The following is a 21,868-nucleotide window of genomic DNA, read 5'->3' as shown; positions in this document are numbered from 1 at the left end:
TATCCAGTGACAATGAAATATTCAACACCTCGTGCTTTTTCCTCATGCCTCCCACATGGGCAGTTTTCAGGTCAAGCACAATGTGTTAGTTATGGAAGATGAGGTGGTTTCTAACTTAATGGAGAGCTCACTATACATCTAGAAGGCAACAATGCCGTGCAGGGGTCACAGGAGAGGCGGTGGACTAGTGGCAGAAACTTGGACTATGGGCAGAGAAGGTCTCTGGTTCGACTCCATGGAGAGACAACAAAAAGACGAACCTGGATTGATCTGTCCAAAAATCCAAGAGTCTCCCTACCCTGTCTAGTGCCCCTGAGCAAGGCACCTTACTCCCCTAACATCTGCTCCCCGAGCGCCGTACATGGTCGCTCACTGCTCTGTGTGTCCTGCACCAGATGGGTCAAAAGCAGAGGTTAAATTTCCCTACCTGCATGAGTGTGCCTTTGCATGTCTGTGCATGTGTTTGGGAATAATAAATGCATCTTAATCTTAATCTTTAAATGACAAATCAATTATCGGGTATTCTATTTAAAAACTGGTTAGCCTTAAAAACAACCAATCCAATGACAACAGCAACATGATTTTGTAATCCCCACATGTTGTTGTCCGACCAGGCGGGGGGAAAAAAACCTGCCTGTGGTCTCCAGGAAACCAGCAGTCATCAGGTCTGCAGCTCCCTGCCACGATCTCTTGAGAGCAGCACGTAGGTGACGTCAGGGGAGCAAGATCAGTGCCACTGCAAAAACAAAAACAGCTCCAATAACAGACAGCTGTCTTAGTGAGACGGCAGCCTTGACGTCAGCAGCGACACGGCACCGTTTTTTCAATATTAACTCTTTTTCACTGCGTAGGGAGGAGCTGTTGTAAAGGAGCTGACACAAGGGACAGTTTTATTTGTCTCATTGTGAAAAGGATCAACAAACCCTTTTATAAAATTACAGTGAAAACAAGACAACTGTTGGATTCACTTTAAATCAGTGTAGCACAGTTTGGCTCTGATCGAAAGGCAGCAGACGGCTGAGAAAAAGCTTATACTTGGACGTGTTCCCTCAGGCCAATAAACATACAAGTTAATAATCAAGCAAAGTATTTTTCAAATGTAAACGTGTACGACAACATTTCACAAAGAGACACATTAGCTGCTCCTGTCTGAGCTGAAAGAAAGTCAGTGGACCAGAGTCTCATTGCAGCCTCGAGTGTGACAACTAGCACTGCACTGTGGGCCTGTTCTCATACGCCGCTGAAACACATACCTCCGATTTAATCTGCTGTGCAAATGAGATACTAATACCGAGTGTACATGTCAGAAAAGGCCGTCAGTAGAACTGCCATGGTGTCACAAACCTTTCCCATCAAAGAAGACCGCTGCCAAGTATAGACTTATTCTTATGTAATAATACCCACAAGTGCTGGGATTTTGAGGAGTTTGTTTTGATTTTGTTATCGGTTTTGCTGAAAGCGATAACCAAGAGGCTTGATCATATCACAGGTTAAGGTTGATTTTAAGATATTGTTGAAAACCTTTTAAAAAGGCACTGCATGGCCTGGCTCCTGATTATATTTTAGACCTTTTAATCCTGTATGAACCTCTGCGTGGCTTCAGGTCCCCGAACAAAGGTCACCTCACTGTTCCACAGACCAGGTTAAAAGGGGAGAGAGTCTTTGCAGCCAGGGCACTAAAGGTCTGGAATGACCCTCATCGGGAAATAGGAGTCATTGTCCTCTGAAAAAGTCTCAAAACAAACCAAAAAGCCTTTTTGTATTATTATTATTATTATTTAATCTGAGGTTTTTCTTTATTTCTCTTTTACTAGTAGAGGTACATCCAAAGGTACTTCTACCAAAAAGCCTGGCTTGATTTTATCTGTGCAGTTTTTATTCATTACCTGTCAATTTGATAGATTTGTTGTTTTGCTCCTTAGATCTGTTTTGACAAGGACTTCATACATAGTTTATTATTATAGTATTGATATTTTAGATCTGCAGTACTTGATAAAGTCACTTTTAAAGGACATGTTAATAGGTTTTGTTTTCTTCTTTTATGATAGACTGGATTATCCATACACTGACTGTTAGGGGGAGGTTCTCAGCTGGTTCAACATATGAAAACCAGTATAAAACAAAATCAGTCCAGCACTTAAAGGAGCAAACAAAAATCATAAACCCAGAAAAGCACCTTGCTAATGCAAAGAGCATGTGATAAGCATCCCAATCCAACCTTACTGGAAACTGAACAAACATGTAGAACAAGGATGTGGCTAATCTAGCCCCATTACTGAACATGACAGGCTGAACTGAGATAACAGGCTCACAATAACTGTGAGGAACAGAACCAGGTGGAGCAGCTCAGTCTCCAGACTTAGGCCACAATCTCATTCCTACGTTTTGTCGTGAAAACTCATCAACTCGAATACACCTGGCGTTCACACTACCCTGGAGTTGTGGAGTCGCTAATGCAACGAAGATTAGAAATGCTGCTGGCCCCAATTCATTTTTTTAAACTTTAATGCTACGTTGCAGTCTCTACGGGCGGAATTGGTGATGTTTGGAAACTATGACGTAGACACCCACAACCACTTGGCTACCAGTACGGAGCTCAACATGGATAATCAAGTGTTGCTGACCCTGTTGTCTTTGCTAACAGCTGTTGTGCCGTTTTACAATGATACAACTGTTTAGGAGACGAGTTGTTTTTCTATTAATCTATGACAATTCTACCAAATGCTTCCTGTTTGCACCAGCACGCACATGCAAAGTGTACATGAATGGTCACGTGATACAAGTTCTTGGAGCTGGTTTGGGATGAACTAAACAGAAAGAGAAAGTGAAGCAAACTGTGCAACACATCTGAGGGATGAACGTTCAAAAGAATATTTTCCATCAGGAGTGTTTTTGGCTGCTAGATGAGTCAAACAATAAAGTTTTCGTCTGTGGTTTGATTTCAGAATCACTGAGACATTAAACCCTAGGCAAATTTGAAAAACAGCAGGGTGAAACTGATGGGTTGTAAAACGTCCAACCAGTCGTGCGCACACCTGGACGACAGAATCCCTCTGACATGAAGTCCTGCACTGGAGCGCAATAAAAACCTCATTAAACCCCCCCCCACACACACACACACACACTCTCTGCCTGCAATTGAATGCCCCCATTTATCCATTGATCTGGCCTAACAGTATCTCCTGTGGGCCTGACACTATGCTGAACGCGTGGAGGTGCACCATAAAACCTTACCAGGCGTGTTACAATAACAGCCTTTATTTCGCAGCAGTGTGCCGTGGCTTGTCCACACAAAGGCCGCCATTGAAATCTGGATCTCATTCAGCAGTGAGAGTTGCTCCTGTTGAGCTGTGACCTTCGAGGGTGGAGACGCCACTTCCTCCTAATGGAGAGGTGTGTGTGTGTGTGTGTGTGTGTACAGGGTGGTAGAGCCTGCAATGATTCACATGCCAGGGTTTCAGAGCGGTCCTCAATCAGCTTCTACCGGCGATTACAAGCGAAGGTTTTTCGGAGCGAGCCCCCCCCCCCCCTGTCTGAAACTGGTGACACAGCAAAACAAGCCGGCACTCTGCTTACCAGAAATCTGGCAACGCTTCAGTGACTGGCCCACCCACGCTTCCACGCAGACGGGAGAATAGGGGTGAGAGAGAGGGGCAGACTGAGAGAGAGAGAGAGAGCGAGTGAGGGTGAAACGATGGGGGATACGGAGGACTGAGGGGGAGCAGGAGGACAGATGGAAGAAATGAAAGTAAAAGCACGAAACAGAGTTTTACTACATTTTTATTTATTTGAATTGAAAAATTGGGTGAGTGGTCTTAAAAAAGCCAAGAAACAAATGGGCATATTCTCTCATTCTGGGCCCCATGCTTTCAGGAGGCCTTGTCAGTCGGTGAACAGGCTGTGTAAGGCCCTGGCTTCCCCAGGGACTGAAACCCTCCTGGCTTGGGTTTCACCTGCGACACAAGGCTTGCCAGTCAACCAGTGCACAGACGGAGAGTCAGGACTGAGAAACAGAGAGAGAGAGGGGGGGGGGGGCTGGAGGGAAAGACTGAGGAGTGATCTAATTCTAGTGAGAACAAAAAACAGGAATTGGGTCTAAATGTGGGCGAGTGACCCAGAGGAGAGATTCAAGGTTCATGTACTCGACCGACCACACCCCGCGACAAGACGAACAGCACACGAGAGAACCACACAAGCAATGACATGTAGGCACTTACATATAGAGGCACCTCTCTTCTGTTCACCTCCATTTTCGCCCCCATCCACCAGATGCCTAGAGAGGAAATAATCACGTTACTATAATGTAATGATGGACGATAACCATTGAAACTTTTTTACATTTAGATGCACCTCTCGCCAGTTGTCTCTACTTGTACATTGTAAGAAAGTATAGTGTAGTTTGTTTTTGTCATATTGTCAATGTCTAATATGAGCTGTCTCTCATAGCCGGGAAACAAGAGGAGAAACATCTGCTGAGCTGCTCCAGGAATAAATGAGGATTATTTGAAAGTAAATAACAACAGCACCTGAGCTCACCGTCTCAGGGCGAGCGATGTGAGATGTGTGTCCCCTCCGATACATGTGACACTCCGCTTGCAGCCTTGAGGTCAGTGAGATCAACAACAGTGTGAATGATGAAACTACAACAGCAACAGCGTCGGAGTCTTCAGGCAGAAAAGAGCAAGGGAGGGAAGAGTAACTGTATCTTCTGCACACACCTGATCCACTGTGACTTCCCTCTCAGCTGTGAATAGTGCATGACTTCAAAGCTGCACGGCCATATCAGCTCTGCAGGCCGCACTTTGTCTAGACCAGGACCAGGGGTGGGAACCTTTATCTTATCCGAGGCCATTTTATTTTCTATGACATCCTTTGCTAAACACATATCACAGTAACTGTTATCGAGGTGTCTGATGTCAGATGGTAGTGATGATGAAGATGATGATAATGATGATGGTGAGGCTCCTTACAGCTGATTTTAGCAGAAACAACTTGCTCAAACTAATCCTCACCTTTGGTAGAGTCGGGCATAACTGGCAAAAACAAACTCAGCATACACAAAAATGGCTGGTTGGACAGTATATTCTATGTCTGCTGTTTCATTGAAGCCCAGAGAGAAAAACTGGAAAATTCTGATGTACTTCAATGTTTTTGTTTTTTTATAACTAGTGTTTAATCTGTTCTACTACTGTTCTTCAAGCCAAAGTGACACTTTGGAATCATTTTAACCTCTGGTGTTGCCTCTGGGATGGTCTTGAAATATCTAATTTTGTTTTCCACGTATATTCTGTTCATGATGATGAAAACGTTTGAACTAGAGCATGTTTGGCGTTTCTGCTTAGAAAATTTGACTTAATCAAGTGTCCTTATATTTTAGGATCAACAATTCACTAATCAATTAATTGTCTAGTAAAAATAACAAATCACAACCCATTATTTGTTCATACGTTGAGATTTACTCTATTTAAATATAAAGTACAATTGTAGTGGTTGGGGGCACTCTCCTCTGAATCTTAGTTCAACCCAAAGTAACATTATGTTGTTTTGTGAAAATGAACCTGTAAAGTAACACAGCACCAACAACAGGATTCAGTGTCTGTCTCAATAGCAAGTCCAGTCACGCCATATTGTAAAGCACTGACTGGTGTCCTTAGGGTTTATCTCACAATAATATCACGATTACATTTGTGTACTGTAATATTGTGGCCAAAGGACATCTTATCCGTAGAGGAGTGCAGTGCCACAGGCCTGGGCGTCCCGCTCTGTTTTTAATCCTCCTGATATCAATGGGGCCACATGTGGAACTAGAGGAGGAACATTTCGTATTGTAGAATAAACATTGTCCTAGGTTGGCAGGTAACGACCCATTAGGTCAACACAACATAAATAGTCTCCCATACTTTTGTTTAAGTAAGGTTTAAAGACAATCAGAATCCTCACAATAAAGAGGATCCATCAGAGCTCAAAGACAACTTTTGAATCGTCTATTAGCTCAATTTATTGGAACATGAACCCCAAATAAGACACCGTACTAGTAAAAACCTGCCTTTAAATCCGAAGATTAGGGTTGAGTTCTACTTGTCTGCACAGCATTTGTCAATCATTGTCCTCAGCCTGACTTCAGCCTCTGACATGTTCAGTGTGAATAAGAAACCTGACCTGGCTGATGGCCACGCACTCCAGAACAGAGCGTGAGAACAGAGCTAACACACAACAAGAGAACGCTCGCTGTCAAAAGGCATCAGGGAATCTCATTTTTACTTCTGTGCATGTGACGCAAACTGTTTCAGACGTGAGCAACTCGATCCTGCTGTCCTGAGATTTCTATTTTTATGCAGGTGATGCATGATTGAATAATTCCTTTCACATGACGAGTTTGGGTTTTGGGTTTTGACGTATTGCTGTATGAAAATGTGCTTGTTTCTGCTTTCAGCATCTTGTATAAACACTTTAATCTAACCGCACACTCTTATGTTTGGGCATGGAGAAACATTTCACAGCAGTGTTACTCATTTCTTGAATGTGCTCGGTGCAATGACGAGACCAGCACAGAGGCCACAATTAGCAATCGCTCAACCGTGTGACTGGGACATCACGTGATGCAAAGGTGTTACCAGATAACTCAGGTGGGATGAAAAAGCAGTTTTCTAACTTCACTCTGCACCAAAGACTGTTTAGAAAAAGCTCTGCACACAACGTCCAGCACACAAGCAATAAAAAGTGACAGTAAATTGCAGAACTCTTTGAGGAGGACTCACTAATGACAAGTAATAAGTGTCTCCAGAGCAAGAGAACAGGGGCCGGTTTAGAACCGGAACTGCATGAGCTATTATGGGTGATCTGTTATCAGCACAGTGTAAACAAACTCCTGCCACCTTTCCTAGCTTTAGAAATTTGGTATACACACATTATCAGCACTTGCAGGGATAGTTCACCCAAAAATGAAACTCCACTAATTATCTACTGACCACTATGCCGATGGAGGGGTGGCTGGAAATGTTTGAATCCACAGTACACGTTCAGGGGTAAACAGGGTTGCAGCTAAATCCGATACAATTGAATTAAATGGGGACAGATTCTTCAAAAAAAGAGGAAAATACAATTGAAAAAAACCATGAAATTCCTCCATATTGTTGAAATTCTTATTCGCATTGAACCGGCTTAATTTATATAGTGTTTTTAGCCTACATGTCCTCTGGTATCCTCGTCCTAGTTCCTGCTGCAGTTCTCTCAAGAACCCGCAATAGTTGCTGTTACTGCCGCACTTGGATGACACCACGCGAGCAGTATGCAGGCATTTTCTGTTTGTTTTCTGTTTGTTTGTTTTTTTTACATCAATTGTAGTGGATTTGGCTGCAACACCGCTCACCCCTCAAACTCAAGAAGTGTTCTGTGGACTCAAACACGTCCCCCCCTCCATCGGCATAACCGGGAGCAGTTAATGAGTGGATTTTCATTTTTGGGGTGAACTATCCCTTTAAACATCCCACAGGAACAACACACGCTTTTCGCTGTGCAGTGACGCTCCTTCATGAAACAATCGAATCCAGTCAGGGAATGAATTCACTCGTGAAGTGATCCCAGCACCAACAGTGGAAGAGTTGGTATAAAGACCGGGTGCAGACCCTGGACCTTGAACATGCCATGCCTCTTTTCTTGCGTTCTACCCGTGAACGCAGCAGCAATTCTTATTTTATTTGTACAGCGCCATATCATAATATTATTTATCTCGAGTACTTTCAATAGAAGGTGAAGAGCTTCAAATGTTCAGAGAAACCTCACGGCTCCCACAATGAGCAGCACTTTGGCTGTGGAGAGAAAGAACTCCCTCAACAACTGGAAGGAAGCTCCAGAAGCAGCTCCAGATGAGGCAGCTGATGCACATCAGGTGAAAAGCACTCGATCGTGTCCGTGCACAGACTCCTTCTCCTCGCGAGCCAGGTTCCGGCCGTTACCTGGCTTGTCGTGTCTCCTTTGTCGGGTCCGCCGCAGACTCAGATCCGATGATCGCGACTTCTCTGTCCGTGGAAACTTTCCTCCACCGCTCCACTGTTGTTTCTTCTTCACGTGATCACTGGGAAAAGCCTCCGACGCTTTTATTCTGCATTTTTTGCTGCTGCGTCTCATCCGTCTCTCCTCGCTCCGGGAGGGAAGCGGCTCACGGTCTGTGTTCGCAGGTGTCGCCGGAGAAGTTTCCCTCTTTGCGGCCTGCCCCCTCTGTGATCCAGCCCCCTGACACACACAAACACACACACACACACACACACACACACACTAACCACACACACACGCACACACAAACGCACACACAAACGCACACACACTGGCTCCCATCAGCATTCATGTTTTCTCTGTATTTTTACAAATATTTTTCATTAAAGAATGAACAAACTCTTGACTATCTGCACAACCTTCACAGACAATCACTTTGTTCTACTAACGATATGTTTGGTTATGGTTTTAGGTCACATTTTCACAAGTTTAGATTCGATTTGTTATTTATTACTGACAATTGTAGGTTATTCGCACAGCCCTTTAACTTTACTTTACGGCCGCAATTCTTAAGTGCTTAATTCTGATCGTGTATGTGCGTTTTAAGCTATACTGGATGCCTAAATTTCCCTTGGTATGAATCATGTTTCAACCAAATCTGTCTGTCTGTCTGTCTGTCTGTCTGTCTGTCTGTCTGTCTGTCTGTCTGTCCATCCCTACCTCCCTCCATCTAATGCCACATCAACGCACCACTTCATTGCGTTAGTAGGAGGGGAAACATGGAGTCAGTTGCAGTGGCAGATCTAATACAGAGCCCATAAAGAGGCCACAATTTACACAGAGGTGCAAATTATGTGTCCAAGATTTACAAAAAAAATTCTTGGGAAATATAGAAATCCACCACATTTGAGACAAGAAGGATTGACACCACTTTCATTTACGTTCAGTTGTGTATTGATTATACTTGCAACATTTGAACCTGTCGAAGTACGATTATGTTTAAAGGTAATTAATCCTTATTTTCATTTTATAGCCTGATACCTAATATTGAAACTCCAATTCATTTCAGTGGGCAATACTGTAATTTCTACTTCCCTTCTTTTATTTTACAGATACCTTTCATTCTATTAACTAAATTATATATATAATATTTATGGAACATAACCACCTCCACCACTGTATGTAATGATGTGTCAAGAGTCTGAAATGATGTAGGTATGAATTGGGTATGCGGTTTTGTCAAGTTTTTTGTCAAAAATAGGAGAGACCAAAATCTTGACTTTGAATGAAATGGGTCAAGCTCTAATAATACTGGATCCTGCATTTCATAAAATGCTACTCACTAATTTTATTCAACCTTCATTTATCTTACTCTGTAAAGTTTCTTTGAGACTCCTCTCAAATTGGCCTAAGCTATGTTTTCTCATCGATCATTATCCTGTACATGGGATCACTTTAAGGGTGAGGCTTTTCTCTGTCTGTCGTAATTCCCGCTGTTGCATCAATGTCTAAATGCGAAAGGTGATCTCTCCCTGATTTGTCCATTCTGGGCTACTGTGGAAACATGGTGGTGCAACATGGCAAACCATCTCCCTATGTTAATATACAAAGCTACATCTGAAGAGGCAAAAACACTAAGATCTGTAAACAGTCACTATGAGAAAATTATATAGAAAGAGAATTATTTCCTTATAGTTTCTATGCACTTTACCTCTAATACAATTATAGTTATTGTAAGGTGACAGTAGTACTATGCATTGACATTCAGCGTGACACAAATATATTACTACTAATATAATGAACTGCAGTGAAAGATGTGAAAAGTACAGCACTGTTTTATACCAGTGTTCACTTTACATGGAATACTTTCATTCCTAATGTTCCTCCGTTTCCTCCGGTTGTAAATCGTCCTTCTCTCAGTTGGATTGTAACTCTAGGTAGACAACAGAAGACACAGACACGTGACGTTAACAGGAAACGAGAGGACGACTTTCCCACCCTTCCTGCTCCCAGACTTATCCCGCTGACTGATAATGAGCTACAGATTACACATCTTAAATGATGTCAGAGCTGACGGGCAACAACAACACTGGCACGCAACACTTTTTAACACAGTCAGCAAGCTGAGTTAATCCAACAGGTTCAACCCTGAGTGTGTTTTCTGGCTTAAATGAGGTGATAAGAGGGTTAGAGGCCCTTTTTGAGATGAACAAACCCCACAAACCCTGCATGCACTGCAACTATACCCTCTGAGACTGTGGTGCCATCTGTTGGCACAAGTGAACGAGTAAATAAAAAAGTGAGTGAAGGTACAGTTCTGCCATCTTGTGGAAGTTCTCTATATAACATAAAACACGGTTCGTCTTTTAATTTCACGTTTGTTTTTCTATGCTGCAAAATTCAAGGGATGTCCAGAGATGGTAAGATAAGATCTAAGAAATCTGGACTTGTTGTTTTCCGTGCATGTGATCCTGCTGTCCTGCAGGTAATGAGTGCAGCACACTGTGGATTCACTGAGACTCATACACTGTCAAAACAAGTTGGCCAGAACCAGAGTTACATGTGGTCTTTGCGACTCACTGCTGCTGACTCGGGAAGCTTATGAATCCCGATGAGCCCCTGGTGTCTGTCTACAGAGCACCGTGGTGGAACAGCCCTGACCCTTCACCTCCTGATTAAAGACTCCAAATAAGAAACTAAATGACCTCCCTGTCTGCCTGTTGAACTGCCTGATGGTGTGATGGACAAATATCAATAAACAACGTTGCACAAAATCAAAAATACCAAAACAGAAGGCTCCTCCTTCATCAAAGCCATAATCAAACATTTTATTCAATAAATTTACCCTCACGTGTTTTCTCAATCACACTGATAACACACTTCTTTAAATTGGGACTGAGCGGTTGAGTTTGTCAGCAAAACAATATTTTCTTTGTTCTCTTGTCATAAAATTGTTCAGTTTATGTATAAACAGGGAAGCTTGGATTGTATAACATGATCACAGCCTACATAAAAATCCATTATCTATCTATTATCATCGTATTTACGACTGCAGGGAATTGGCTAAATACTACAGGGATTTCTACACTGTTTATACTGCAGAGCCTAATCACACCATAAGCAAATCACTAACTTTAGGTCTTAGACGTCACATTAAAACTGAGCCAAATAAAAATTGAGATATATTGACTATAGAACACCTTTTGTAAGACTCTTCGTGGACAACATTTGTGTCATTTTCTTTAACAATGGCATAGTATATGTGTTTGAATTTCTTTTTTTTTTACCAAGTCCACTCTGATATTATCAAAATAGTGTGTAAATTTCTTATGTTTTAAAACTACAGATAAGTGAAACGTGTACAAACCTACTGTGACATCCAGATTGTGCATTTTGTTTGCATTAGATTAATTATTTGTAGATAACTAAACAAGTATACCCGTGTAGTATCAGCTTTTTATATCAGTTTGAGTATCAGCATGATTTTGAGGCTCCGGAACTAAAAAGGAAAAACAAAGGGGGGAGGTTAATAGTGGCCGGACGTCTTTGTGGACGCCATCCTGTGCGCATGCGCACATGTACACGAACGCCGAGCGCACAGGAACACATATCAGAGAAAAACAATGTGTTACCAAGTGAGTTGTTTTTTCATTTCTGAACAAAAAGATTTTATATACCTCTATAGACATAATGTGTGTCAATTTTAGATTGCATTAGTGCCGGTCAGTGAGTTACTGTCCCTGATGGAAGGTTACGATAGCTAGCATGCTAACTGACAGCTAACAGATCGATAGATAGATCGATGTAATGATCCCAAATCTGGACATTATTTTGTTATAGCACCAAGTCAAGGGCTTTGCACATAGAGCGAAGTAGCAATAAAACAGATGCGAATAAGAAAAAAAGCTAAAAATATAATGTAATAAACATAAAATGTACTAAAACTGAACGTACTGTCAGACAATGATACACAATAAAGTACTACAATACACAGTAAAGTAGTTAATATAATAGAACAACAAATAAGCACCTGAAGAAGATACTAAATAAGAGATGATAAACTATGAGTGTGCAAAGTTGCAGTAGTTGTTTGCATTTAAAGACAATGTGATGTGGTTAATTGGCTTTTGAATAGAATGTGAATATAAGATGTGCACTTTCACAGTTATTGCATCCTCTTGTGTTTGGCTCAGCGTGAATGGCTGCTTGGGATCATATCATAGATTCACATTAAAGTGTATCTGCATTTCAGGCGCTCAGTGGCTTCAGTTTGACCTCAGTGTGACGGCTCCGTGAGTGATCAGAGGATGGACAGCAGCAGCACGTCAGCCTCGGATGGGACAGGAGAGTGTTCCATGGGGCCTGAGGACATGGAGGGGATCTGTGTGATGCCAGACTTAAGTGCCATCAAGACTGAGGGCACAAGCCCAGATGACCCAGGCACCCAAAATGTGGCCATGGGCATCAAGTTCATCCTGCCCAATCGCTTTGACATGAACGTCTGCTCGAGATTCGTCAAGTCGCTTAACGAAGAAGACAGCAAGAACATCCAGGACCAGGTGAACTCCGATCTGGAGGTGGCTTCGGTTTTATTCAAAGGTAAGAAGGAAGAGGTGGAACCTTGTCTACCAGTTGTTTAAGCAATCACTGGTGTTATCTTGTGAGAAAAGGCTGTAATTGATACGAGTCTTCCCTCTCCTTCAGCCGAGTGCAATATCCAGACCTCCCCCTCGCCAGGGATCCAAGTGCGCCATGTTTACACACCGTCCACAACCAAACATTTCTCCCCCATCAAGCAGTCCACCACCCTCACCAACAAACACCGCGGCAATGAGGTTTCCTCCACACCCCTTCTGGTGCATTGTGAGTAGCATCGTTGCATTGACTTAATTCGTTATAAATTGTATCTAAAATGAATCAAGGCCACATGTTAATCGATACACACGTTTCCTCTCAGCTTTGTCCATTCATCAGCTGGCAGCCCAAGGAGAAATGGTGTTTCTGGCCAGCAGGATTGAACAAGGTAGGCAGTCCTCAGGTGTATATATATATAGAGAGAGAGAGAGCGAGAGAGAAAGAGCGAGTTTTCCTGATAATCCTGACACTACATTGTCTAATATGTTAATACAGTATATCATTTATTAACTATTTTGAGTTCCACAGAATAAGTAATTTTCTATGGTTCTAGTTCTACTTGAAGTTCTATCTTTATTTTAAATATTTCCATGTCTGCCAGTGCCAGCTGAGATAAGCTCCACCCACTTTAACATGTGTATATTGATGATGAATTTTTTTTTACGCGTCCTGTTGATAGAGACTGTGATCAATCACCAAGACGAGGAGGGCTTCACTCCCCTGATGTGGGCAGCTGCACATGGACAAATCGCTGTTGTCGAGTTTCTGCTCCAAAATGTATGAAAAAATGATCTTCCCATATGACTCAGATCTAATGGTTTTATACCATCAGAGCTACATCTGTATCACATCTGTATTTATAAACTGGTTTTCCTTCTGTGTCATTCTTCGCTATAGGCCGCTGACCCTAACGTCCTGGCCAAAGGGAGGGAAAGTGCCTTGTCTCTGGCTTGCAGTAAGGGATACACTGATATTGTGAAGATGCTCATCGACTGTGGTGTTGATGTCAACGAATATGACTGGGTAAGAATACAAACGTTTTTTTATGTTCACTGGACCTGGTTAAGTTGAATAAGACCATAAAACTATTATAAGGGAGATATTTCACTTACTTTGTAGTCAGCGTTTAATATAGGTATCAACACGTCTTGAAGTGATGTTGCCCCTGTGGGTTTCAGAACGGAGGAGCCCCCCTGCTGTACGCTGTCCACGGGAACCATGTCCGCTGTGTTGAAATCCTGTTAGGTGAGGACAAATCTTTTGATGACGGCCTCATCTCTGGCCATTATCCATCTGTATAAACATTTATCTAAGATGGACAATAATTATTTTCATGTACATTTGTATGTCTTGCAGAGAGTGGTGCAGACCCTACCATAGAGTCAGATTCTGGGTTCAATGCGATGGACATGGCTGTGGCGATGGGCCACCGGAATGGTATGTGAAAAGATAAACATACAGTCTGAGCTTTAGGGCTGAAAGACATGAGACACAGACTGTTTGTTTCACATGGAAATATCAAAAACTGCCTTAAAAAAACAACATACAAACCAACAAACAAACAGCCAGTGGTGAAAACTTAACGTCCTTGGCCGAGGTATTCAACTTTTTCGACACCTAAACTATTTCTATCGCTCTGATATTTTCATGAATTAATTATAAGACAGAAGGCAAAAAATACATTAAACAATCAGAGAATGTGTATTTAATTTGCTGCTCAGCTTTTTAAATGAGGAAAATACTTCACATGGATCTGAGCAGAAAACAAGTTGTTGACAAAGCTTCACTAAGTTAATGCTCCACCTTGCTGCTAAATTCTGACCTGTTCTGTACTTGTATTATTACTTTTTTCTTTTCTCTACTGTTATGTCCTCACAAATATATGTAACACGTCATTGGGAAAGGCTTTATATAGATATAAGCCATTATTATTATTATTATTATTATTATTTCCGAGAGCAAAATTTGCAGCTAAGATAACACAATCACTCTCCTCTGCAACAGTTTTCCCCTTTGACATGACACACAATAACACACTGTTTGTTTCTGTTTAGTTCAACAAGTGATGGAGGCCCACTTACTGAAGTTACTGATGGGAATCAGAGAGTGAACTGGGACACTTGATCACTGGTTTCTGGACAATCATGTAGCACGCCCACGTCATCAGCCAACAGGAATATTTTGTTCCATCAACATCGTGTATGATGCTCATGAAGGATTTTGCTGTATGAATTATTAATTTGAACCTTTCAAACTCAACACTTCACATTGAATATGGAGTTTCAAATCTTAGCAGGATTCATGGAGGGATTTCAAAAAACGAAATGGTTAGTTCACTTCTTGTTTACAACCCAGCATGCACAGCACTCCACCAGTAGTGTGCTGCCAATATAAGCAGTGGAGAGCAGGTTTATTTGATCTTCAGCTAAGCATGGTGGCTCTGTTTTGACTTCATTATAATATGGGATCATTTTAACGAAGGATTTTCAATTGTGACAGAGTTTTATTGTTGGTTTGGTTCATGTTCAAACGGTCTGGTTTTCATAGTCAGCATTTTTCCAGACTGAAATGCACGTGGCACAGATGATGCGCTTTCATGATGCTGCTGAGCTTTGTGTTGATTCTGAACATCCTTGTGTCGTTTGTACTTATTTATTTGAAAAGTTGTGTTGTAATGTGATCAAATTCTTATTGTGGTAACTCCCATTTGTTTCTCTGTAGAGTTCTACTAATGTCCAGGCATGTTGTCTCTTTTATTACCTTGTTTTAAATGTCCCACGTGGTTATTGTGGTGCTGCTGTATGTTGAAGTTATTTAATTAAAAGATCTTTATAAAACATACAAGTCGCTGTCATGGGGAGAAAATTAAACAAATAACGGTGTCAATGCTTGATATCAAAACAGCAAGAGATAGTAAAATAGTTTTAAAATACTTGGGGTCATATTATGGTATTTCATCCTGCTTCCTTGCTCTATAAGTTATTGCTAAAATTGCACTTTATGTAATTCCAGCAGTTATTTAAAACGTTTTTTTATTTCCCCCAACATGTCAGAAGCAGCAACCAGTCAAGTAAATGTGCCTGCAAGTTCTTTAATGCTACAGGTTCATTTCTATTTATTAAATTACATCCGATGATGCAGTCATGACAGAAGCAGTATGAGAAAGAAAATAGGTAAAATATAACTGTTATTTTATAGTAAAATGTTCCTTCAACAAAACTTCATGTTGAAGCAAACTTACTTCTCAAAGATGTACTTGCAAACTTGCAGCATGCTGACCAAAACTACAGAAGGAAAACTACAGTACTCCAACTGTTAAACTTCAACAAACAAATAAGTTATTTTGTCAATTTATTGACAGTAGCAAAGGTTTATTCCAGGTACAGTGGTTTCAGCGAGGCCACAAAGAATGAAGGTTCAGTAACATGGAGGAAACAGATGCACAGCATGAGCCTGAAACACCACATTTTATACACAATCACTGACTGGACCAAAGAGCACAACAAGCATTTGGAGAGTCTGGTGGCAAAGAGGTGGAATGAGTACTAAAATACCTCCTGCTTAAATACTGCTACCCCTGGGTTTAATACTTCAGAGTACTAACCTAAAAAGTGAATCAAAAATAATTGACTTAAGAGTACGTAAAGAATTTGCCCAGGTGTTGCACATGTTACAGAATGCTCACAACCAAAAGTTGACTGATTTCACATCCTCTCTGGTGATTTATTAACTTTCCAACTCTCAAAGTAGACATTAAAACATCTTGTGCCCACATGGTCCTGTCAAGTTTTGACACTCCGGGATGTCCCATTTCCTCTAGTTAGCCTCATCCTTGGATGCTTCATCAAAATTCTCCACCAGATCTGAAACAACAAAAGATTTGGCTGTAAGTTGACTGAAGTAGAGAGAAAAAGGAAAATGACTCTCAGAGGTGCCAGAGCACAATTCAGGAAAAGTGCATTTATCTGAAACATGATACTAGATGTAATGGAATCCCACTGCTTTGCACATCTTTCCCACCTCGACTTAAACGACAATGTGCTCAGCACATGAGGCCCTTGAAAGTACTTCAGTAAAGTTACTGAAAACAGCTGTACAAATGATGGTGCACAGTATCAACACGGTTGGCGAAAATTACTCAGAAATCAGGGGTTTTCTGAGTAAGACTCGAGGGTTCAGATTGAAACAATTCAAATCGTCTGAGTAAACATGCACCTTCAGTGAGAGAACAAAAAGGAAACTTAATGCCAATAACAGCATGATGGCTATAGCTGTTAACCCTGTGTCCTCAGGCTTTGAATGCTCCTATTGCTGAATACATGTGTAACAAGATGGAGAAGAGAGAGGTCCTGGGAAAAGCTGAGATTATTGTAATGGCATCCTCATGTGTTTGGGCCATTTTCATCACCAAAGAAAAGCAAACAGAATCTTAAAGGTATTATAAACAATGATGATAAGATTCAAACGAAAAGCTGCATTGCACAATCGTCTAGTAACTGATGAACGATCCTTTAACTGAGGGAGAACAAATCTCCTGCAATAATAGGTGAAGGACAATTTCAGAGCAAGACTTCAAGGCAACCAGTTTTTACTTAATACATTTTGAAGTAATATTTATTTTGAGTCAGACAGACGACTGAATGTAAACACAAGTGGGACGTGTTTGCGCTCACCTGGAACATCATCGTCTTCATCCTCCTCCTCTACTGTTGCAATCGGCGCTTTTCCATCTGTAGCTGTGAGAGCAGAAAAAAGGATTTTGAGAAACTTGAAGAGCCGTTTTAATGTCTGCCAGAAATAATCAAGCTGCAGGTCCTGAGGGCAGGACTCACATCTCTCATTATGACCAAACAGAAATGACACATATGAACCTATAGTGTGACTGTGTGTCCATATCAGTGATTCTTTGCCTTGACTGATGTTCACCACATTGTGCTCTACTGCTTGCTAGAAAGCAATTCAACATGTTAAATAAGTTTATGGCTAAAGCCATACGACTTTAACAATCTATGTCTGCACAAGCGTTTAGACTATCAGCTTTAATCCCTGTCCATACTAACAAGCTTGAAAATGCATATCAGGTGACAACTCCCTTACACTTGGTGGTACACAAGCATTTCATTGTCAGACGTCAGCAGTTGTAACATTGTAATAAGGATTTAATTGCACAACAGCTGTTAGCAAAGACAAAAGGATCAGCAGCCGTGTCAATTGTTGATACATGTTGCGTTCTACACTGGTAGCCGAGGCTAATGCCGTTAGCTTGATTCCGGAAAGGTGTCATGTGACAGGAGCCGGACGAATGTGCAAAGGCTACGTTGTAAATTAAGTCAGCCAATCAGCCAGCAGTCATGAGTTTATACATCACTGTTTCCAAACTTCTGTTTCTGCCTATCCAGACTAAAAACACAGTGCTGGAGTATTCAAAATGAACCGGACCAGAACGTCTGTTTTAGCTCCTCTTAAACTCAGGTGTACATAGGACGCCAGGCGCAGCCGTAGCAGAGTTGATGCATTTTCAAACAAAATTGTAGTAGTGTGAATGTTGCAGTAGTGTCATTGGCCACTGACCCTGTTTGGGCAGGGCCTCTGCGAGTCTCCTGAGGCTCGTCAGGCTGTCTGCTCCCAACTGGTTCAGGATGCCCGGCAGCATCTCTGTCAGCTGCTTGGTCTCAGCGTGGCCAGTGATGGTGAAAGTGTTGGCGGCGAGGGAGGCCTGCACTTTGGGATTGTTGAAGTGGATGACTGTTCCTTGATTTGTGAACATGTTAACCTGTAACGGGTCAAAACAAACAATGGTGAAAACACCTTAAATAACAGTGGGACAAGACTTGAGACAAAGGCTCAGAAATACCTCTTCAATGCCAGAGATGTTGTTGACACCAAGTTTCTTTAAGGAGAACTGGAGCTTCTTGTCATCTGCGGTTGCTGTTCGGTGTACAACCTTCTTCTTCCTGCGAGCACTACCCTAAGGAGACATTGATGAAAACATATTTCTGTTTTAATTCCCATTTTTTAATGCTCTTATTTAGGCACCATCATGTAGATTCAATATAACATGTATTCTAGATATTGTACCGTTTTCGCCCAAGGTCTGCTGTTTGTTATTTATCATAGTGCACTCTCGGGCCCACAGTACAATGTTCAGTACACAGTGTTGTGAAGACTGTACACAAAAAGGTACTGCTGCTTTGATGCAAGATATAAAACTGCAGGTTGTCATGGACACAAGATATAAACGTCCTCAGAGCTTTCACTGTACAGTGCTGCTCTACATGAGCTTTTCATGTAGAGCATCTCATTTCACTAGATTAATATTCTTAGACATTTTCATAGTCCTGCAAAGCATCTAAATTCTCATTCACACATACATTAGTAATACGGTCATCTCTGGTTAGAGCCCTCCCAGTTAGACCATCTGTTATTCCAGCTTTTTATTTAAGTAAATCTTTGCAGTGGGCCAACGCGTTGTATCATACTCAGCAGGAAGAACTTCTCTCCTGTCTGGAGTGTGTGTGTGTGTGTGTGTGTCTGCCTCCTCAAGGCCTCGGAGTGAGGAGGGAGGATATGCATCAGGGTAATACAGAACTGTACAAGGATAACAGATTCATAATGTGTGTCTGCCATGATCCAGAAACAAAGGTGGTGATAATTTTGATCTACACTGCCGCTGCATAATAATTATTGGGGGAAAACACTGCACTATAATAAAATCTGTGGAAATTGGTTTTGACTCTCTTGTCAGTGTATTAAAGTATCAAGAAATTGGCATTACTGGACAAGTGAATATTTAACGTTGCTTTTATTACCTTTCCACCGATGCGGACTTGTGCCTGTAGTTTAGCAAGTTTTTCTTGATTCATAATTGCTTCTTTCATCTGGAAAAAAATAAAAAACATACACGATTATGTTAGCATCTTAGACACAGCTGATATTCATATTGGCAGCATCCAGGGTTGCCCTGAATCTTAACCACAAATTCAATCACTCTGATGCCAATAAGCCCTGTAAGCGACAACTATACTGTCAAAACCACACCGCAAGCAGACATGGACAGTGTTTGTGTGTGGTGGAGGTGGTGGTGGGGAGGGGTGATGGATTGAGAACATGTACTTTGAATGTATATAGATTATTAGATATTATGTCCATACAGATTAGATCACCACTGTGAAACTTGGCTAACAATGGGTGTCAAGTCGTGGGAAACTGGCAGCATCCTGATGACATGCAAGGTGCAAAGAGATGCGGAGAAATGAGGCTAATGCTATTTGAACACTGCACGCATGTAAACACACGCACAGGGAGCAGAGTGATCACAGGAGTGCGTTGAATGAACACAAGCGACAAGTTGCTGTCAGAATCACAGTCAAACGAGCCGTTAGTGTAATTAGCAACAAGCTAACCCTTTCACTCGTCTGTCCGTGTTGTGGACAACAGGCGTGGGAGGCTCAACAACAACAAGACGAAGAGGAAACGCCACGAGCTAACAGCACCGCAGCTGACGTCGGGGTGGGTTCAAGCTAACGGCTGCTGACTAACTGAAGCAAACCGCAGCGCAGGAACAAGGTGCGGTTTTAGCTCCGGTAGCCTCCAACTTGCAGGCTAACTTGGGCTAGCCTCGGAGCTAACTGTGAGCCCGAGGACGGCCTGTCAGTCGCGGACACACACACACTGTCAGCGGGATTAGCTTCGCACCGCCGCGGATCTCAGCCGTCCGGCGAGGGAAGGCTTTCGTTTACCTCTGGCCGTCGGCTCGGGGGGAAACGGAGCAGGGAAGAAGGTATTGAAAGCTCCTCACTGACCTGTAAACTAACAGCAGACACATGCGGGGAGCAAGATGGAAGCGAGAGAGAGGAGGGAGGAAGTGACGCAGGCACAAAAGAGCAGGCCAGCCCCTGGGACACTTCTGCCCCGAGTTTATACTTGCAGGTAACACCTTAACAACATCCATCAATCAATGGCCGAAAGTTCAGGCTAGATATGGACATGTTTCTGAACTGCCCCACGTGCATTTTTATATTATACATGCATATGATCATTATCCTTTTTATCTACCTGCTATTTCCACAAACATCTATCTGTGTGTCTCTGTCTGTATGTGGAAGGCAAATCACTTGAACCCTTCATCGAACTGATACAGACAGTAACAGGGGCTGATCTCCATCATGGCAACAATACGGGGTAATCAAGTCAAAGTCAATCATTCCATATGTTCAGACCATAAACTTCTTTGAAATGCTGTTTCTCTCTCTGATCCCTGTGTAAACATGTACGTATACAGAACATATACATAGTACACCGCACACCGTATGCAGTCACAAGGCACACAGTGGATTTAATAAGATTAGTGCATGATGGGTGGATGAGAGTGCAGAAATACTGCAAGGTAAGTAATGTAATGCACATCTACAGGATGTGGTAAATAGCAGTTATGTGCGAAGCAGTTGTAATATGATTGAAGTAGTGAGGTAGCGGCCGATATTCGCCTTGTTTACTGATATCGGCTTATCGGTAATAAACTTGACTTTCACCGATATCACTGGCAGATGTTCATATTTGTGGTAAAACCGCTGGGCACATGCTGCGGCTGGGCACGTGCTTTTTAAATAATGATTTAATTATTTTTCTGAGACAAAAGGGTGAATGAATAACAACAAAAAGAAAATAAACAAATATCGGTATCGGCTATCAACCAGATTGTTGTTTTAGATATATCGGTATCGGTATCGACCAAGAAGTTCCATATTGGTGCATCCCTAGATAGAAGCATTTACAGTTTAAAGAAGAAGAAGAAGATGAAATTAATAACTAAAGTGACAGGTGCATGTTCGCCTTGAAAAAATTCAGAGTTCCTCTTGTGCAGAAAGAGGAACCGTTTACTGTAGAAACTTTGAAACAATGAACATTGGTCCCAATAGAAAAAAAGTGTAGAGCCAGTAAAAGGGGGGGACTGTTGGGATTTTAAATCTACGTTTGTCTGTGTATGGGTGTCTGTGAAGATGGCAATAGAACTGAACTCTAAACAAATGCAGGAGGGTGGGGGCAGAGGCAGTTTGGGCCAGATATATATGGCCTTCACACAATGACTTATAATAACCGTTGCTACTTGGTGTTAATCTTGAAGTTAGTTAGATTGTGTGTGTATCACATCGCTGGTCAGTCTCACACCTGTCCTAATAAGAAGTCTGATAAGAGTAGCTGTCTGTTGTGGAGTCTGTAAATCTGTGGCATGCAATACACT

General features: G+C 41.9%; 3 protein-coding genes across 4 annotated transcripts in view; 1 reads left to right on the top strand and 2 right to left on the bottom strand.

The window, feature by feature from the left end:
• arhgef28a (Rho guanine nucleotide exchange factor (GEF) 28a) overlaps nt 1-8,175 on the bottom strand; it is a 48,189-nt gene extending 40,014 nt beyond the window's left edge. The window contains exons 1-2 of the mRNA XM_062412699.1: nt 7,956-8,175; nt 4,218-4,273 (exon numbers count right to left, since the gene is read on the bottom strand). Of these exons, the coding sequence (XP_062268683.1) occupies nt 4,218-4,273; nt 7,956-8,127 (228 nt within the window). The 5' untranslated portion in view covers nt 8,128-8,175. The remainder of the gene's footprint in view (nt 1-4,217; nt 4,274-7,955) is intronic.
• A 3,348-nt stretch (nt 8,176-11,523) lies between these two features.
• ankra2 (ankyrin repeat, family A (RFXANK-like), 2) lies at nt 11,524-15,478 on the top strand. Its single transcript, XM_062412722.1, has 9 exons — nt 11,524-11,627; nt 12,245-12,591; nt 12,697-12,855; nt 12,950-13,015; nt 13,307-13,404; nt 13,525-13,650; nt 13,806-13,872; nt 13,984-14,064; nt 14,682-15,478. The coding sequence occupies exons 2-9, from the start codon at nt 12,300-12,302 to the stop codon at nt 14,735-14,737; spliced, it is 945 nt and encodes a 314-aa protein (XP_062268706.1). The 5' UTR covers nt 11,524-11,627; nt 12,245-12,299; the 3' UTR covers nt 14,738-15,478.
• Nucleotides 15,479-15,965: 487 nt separating this feature from the next.
• Nucleotides 15,966-20,550, bottom strand: btf3 (basic transcription factor 3). Of its 2 annotated transcripts, none has more exons than XM_062412723.1 (6): nt 20,430-20,550; nt 19,437-19,505; nt 18,482-18,595; nt 18,199-18,400; nt 17,301-17,363; nt 15,966-16,490 (listed from the first exon to the last, which is right to left on the bottom strand). In XM_062412723.1, the coding sequence occupies exons 2-6, from the start codon at nt 19,503-19,505 to the stop codon at nt 16,444-16,446; spliced, it is 495 nt and encodes a 164-aa protein (XP_062268707.1). In that variant the 5' UTR covers nt 20,430-20,550; the 3' UTR covers nt 15,966-16,443. The 2 variants fall into 2 exon arrangements, with proteins under 2 accessions (XP_062268707.1, XP_062268708.1); XM_062412724.1 differs by having other exon boundaries at nt 20,367-20,475.
• Nucleotides 20,551-21,868: the final 1,318 nt, after the last annotated feature.

This window comes from Platichthys flesus, chromosome 19, assembly GCF_949316205.1.
Source record: "Platichthys flesus chromosome 19, fPlaFle2.1, whole genome shotgun sequence".
Taxonomy (NCBI): Eukaryota; Metazoa; Chordata; class Actinopteri; order Pleuronectiformes; family Pleuronectidae; genus Platichthys; species Platichthys flesus.
The sequence above is the reverse complement of the archived record's forward strand: the minus strand, read 5'-3'. Positions and strand labels throughout refer to the sequence as shown.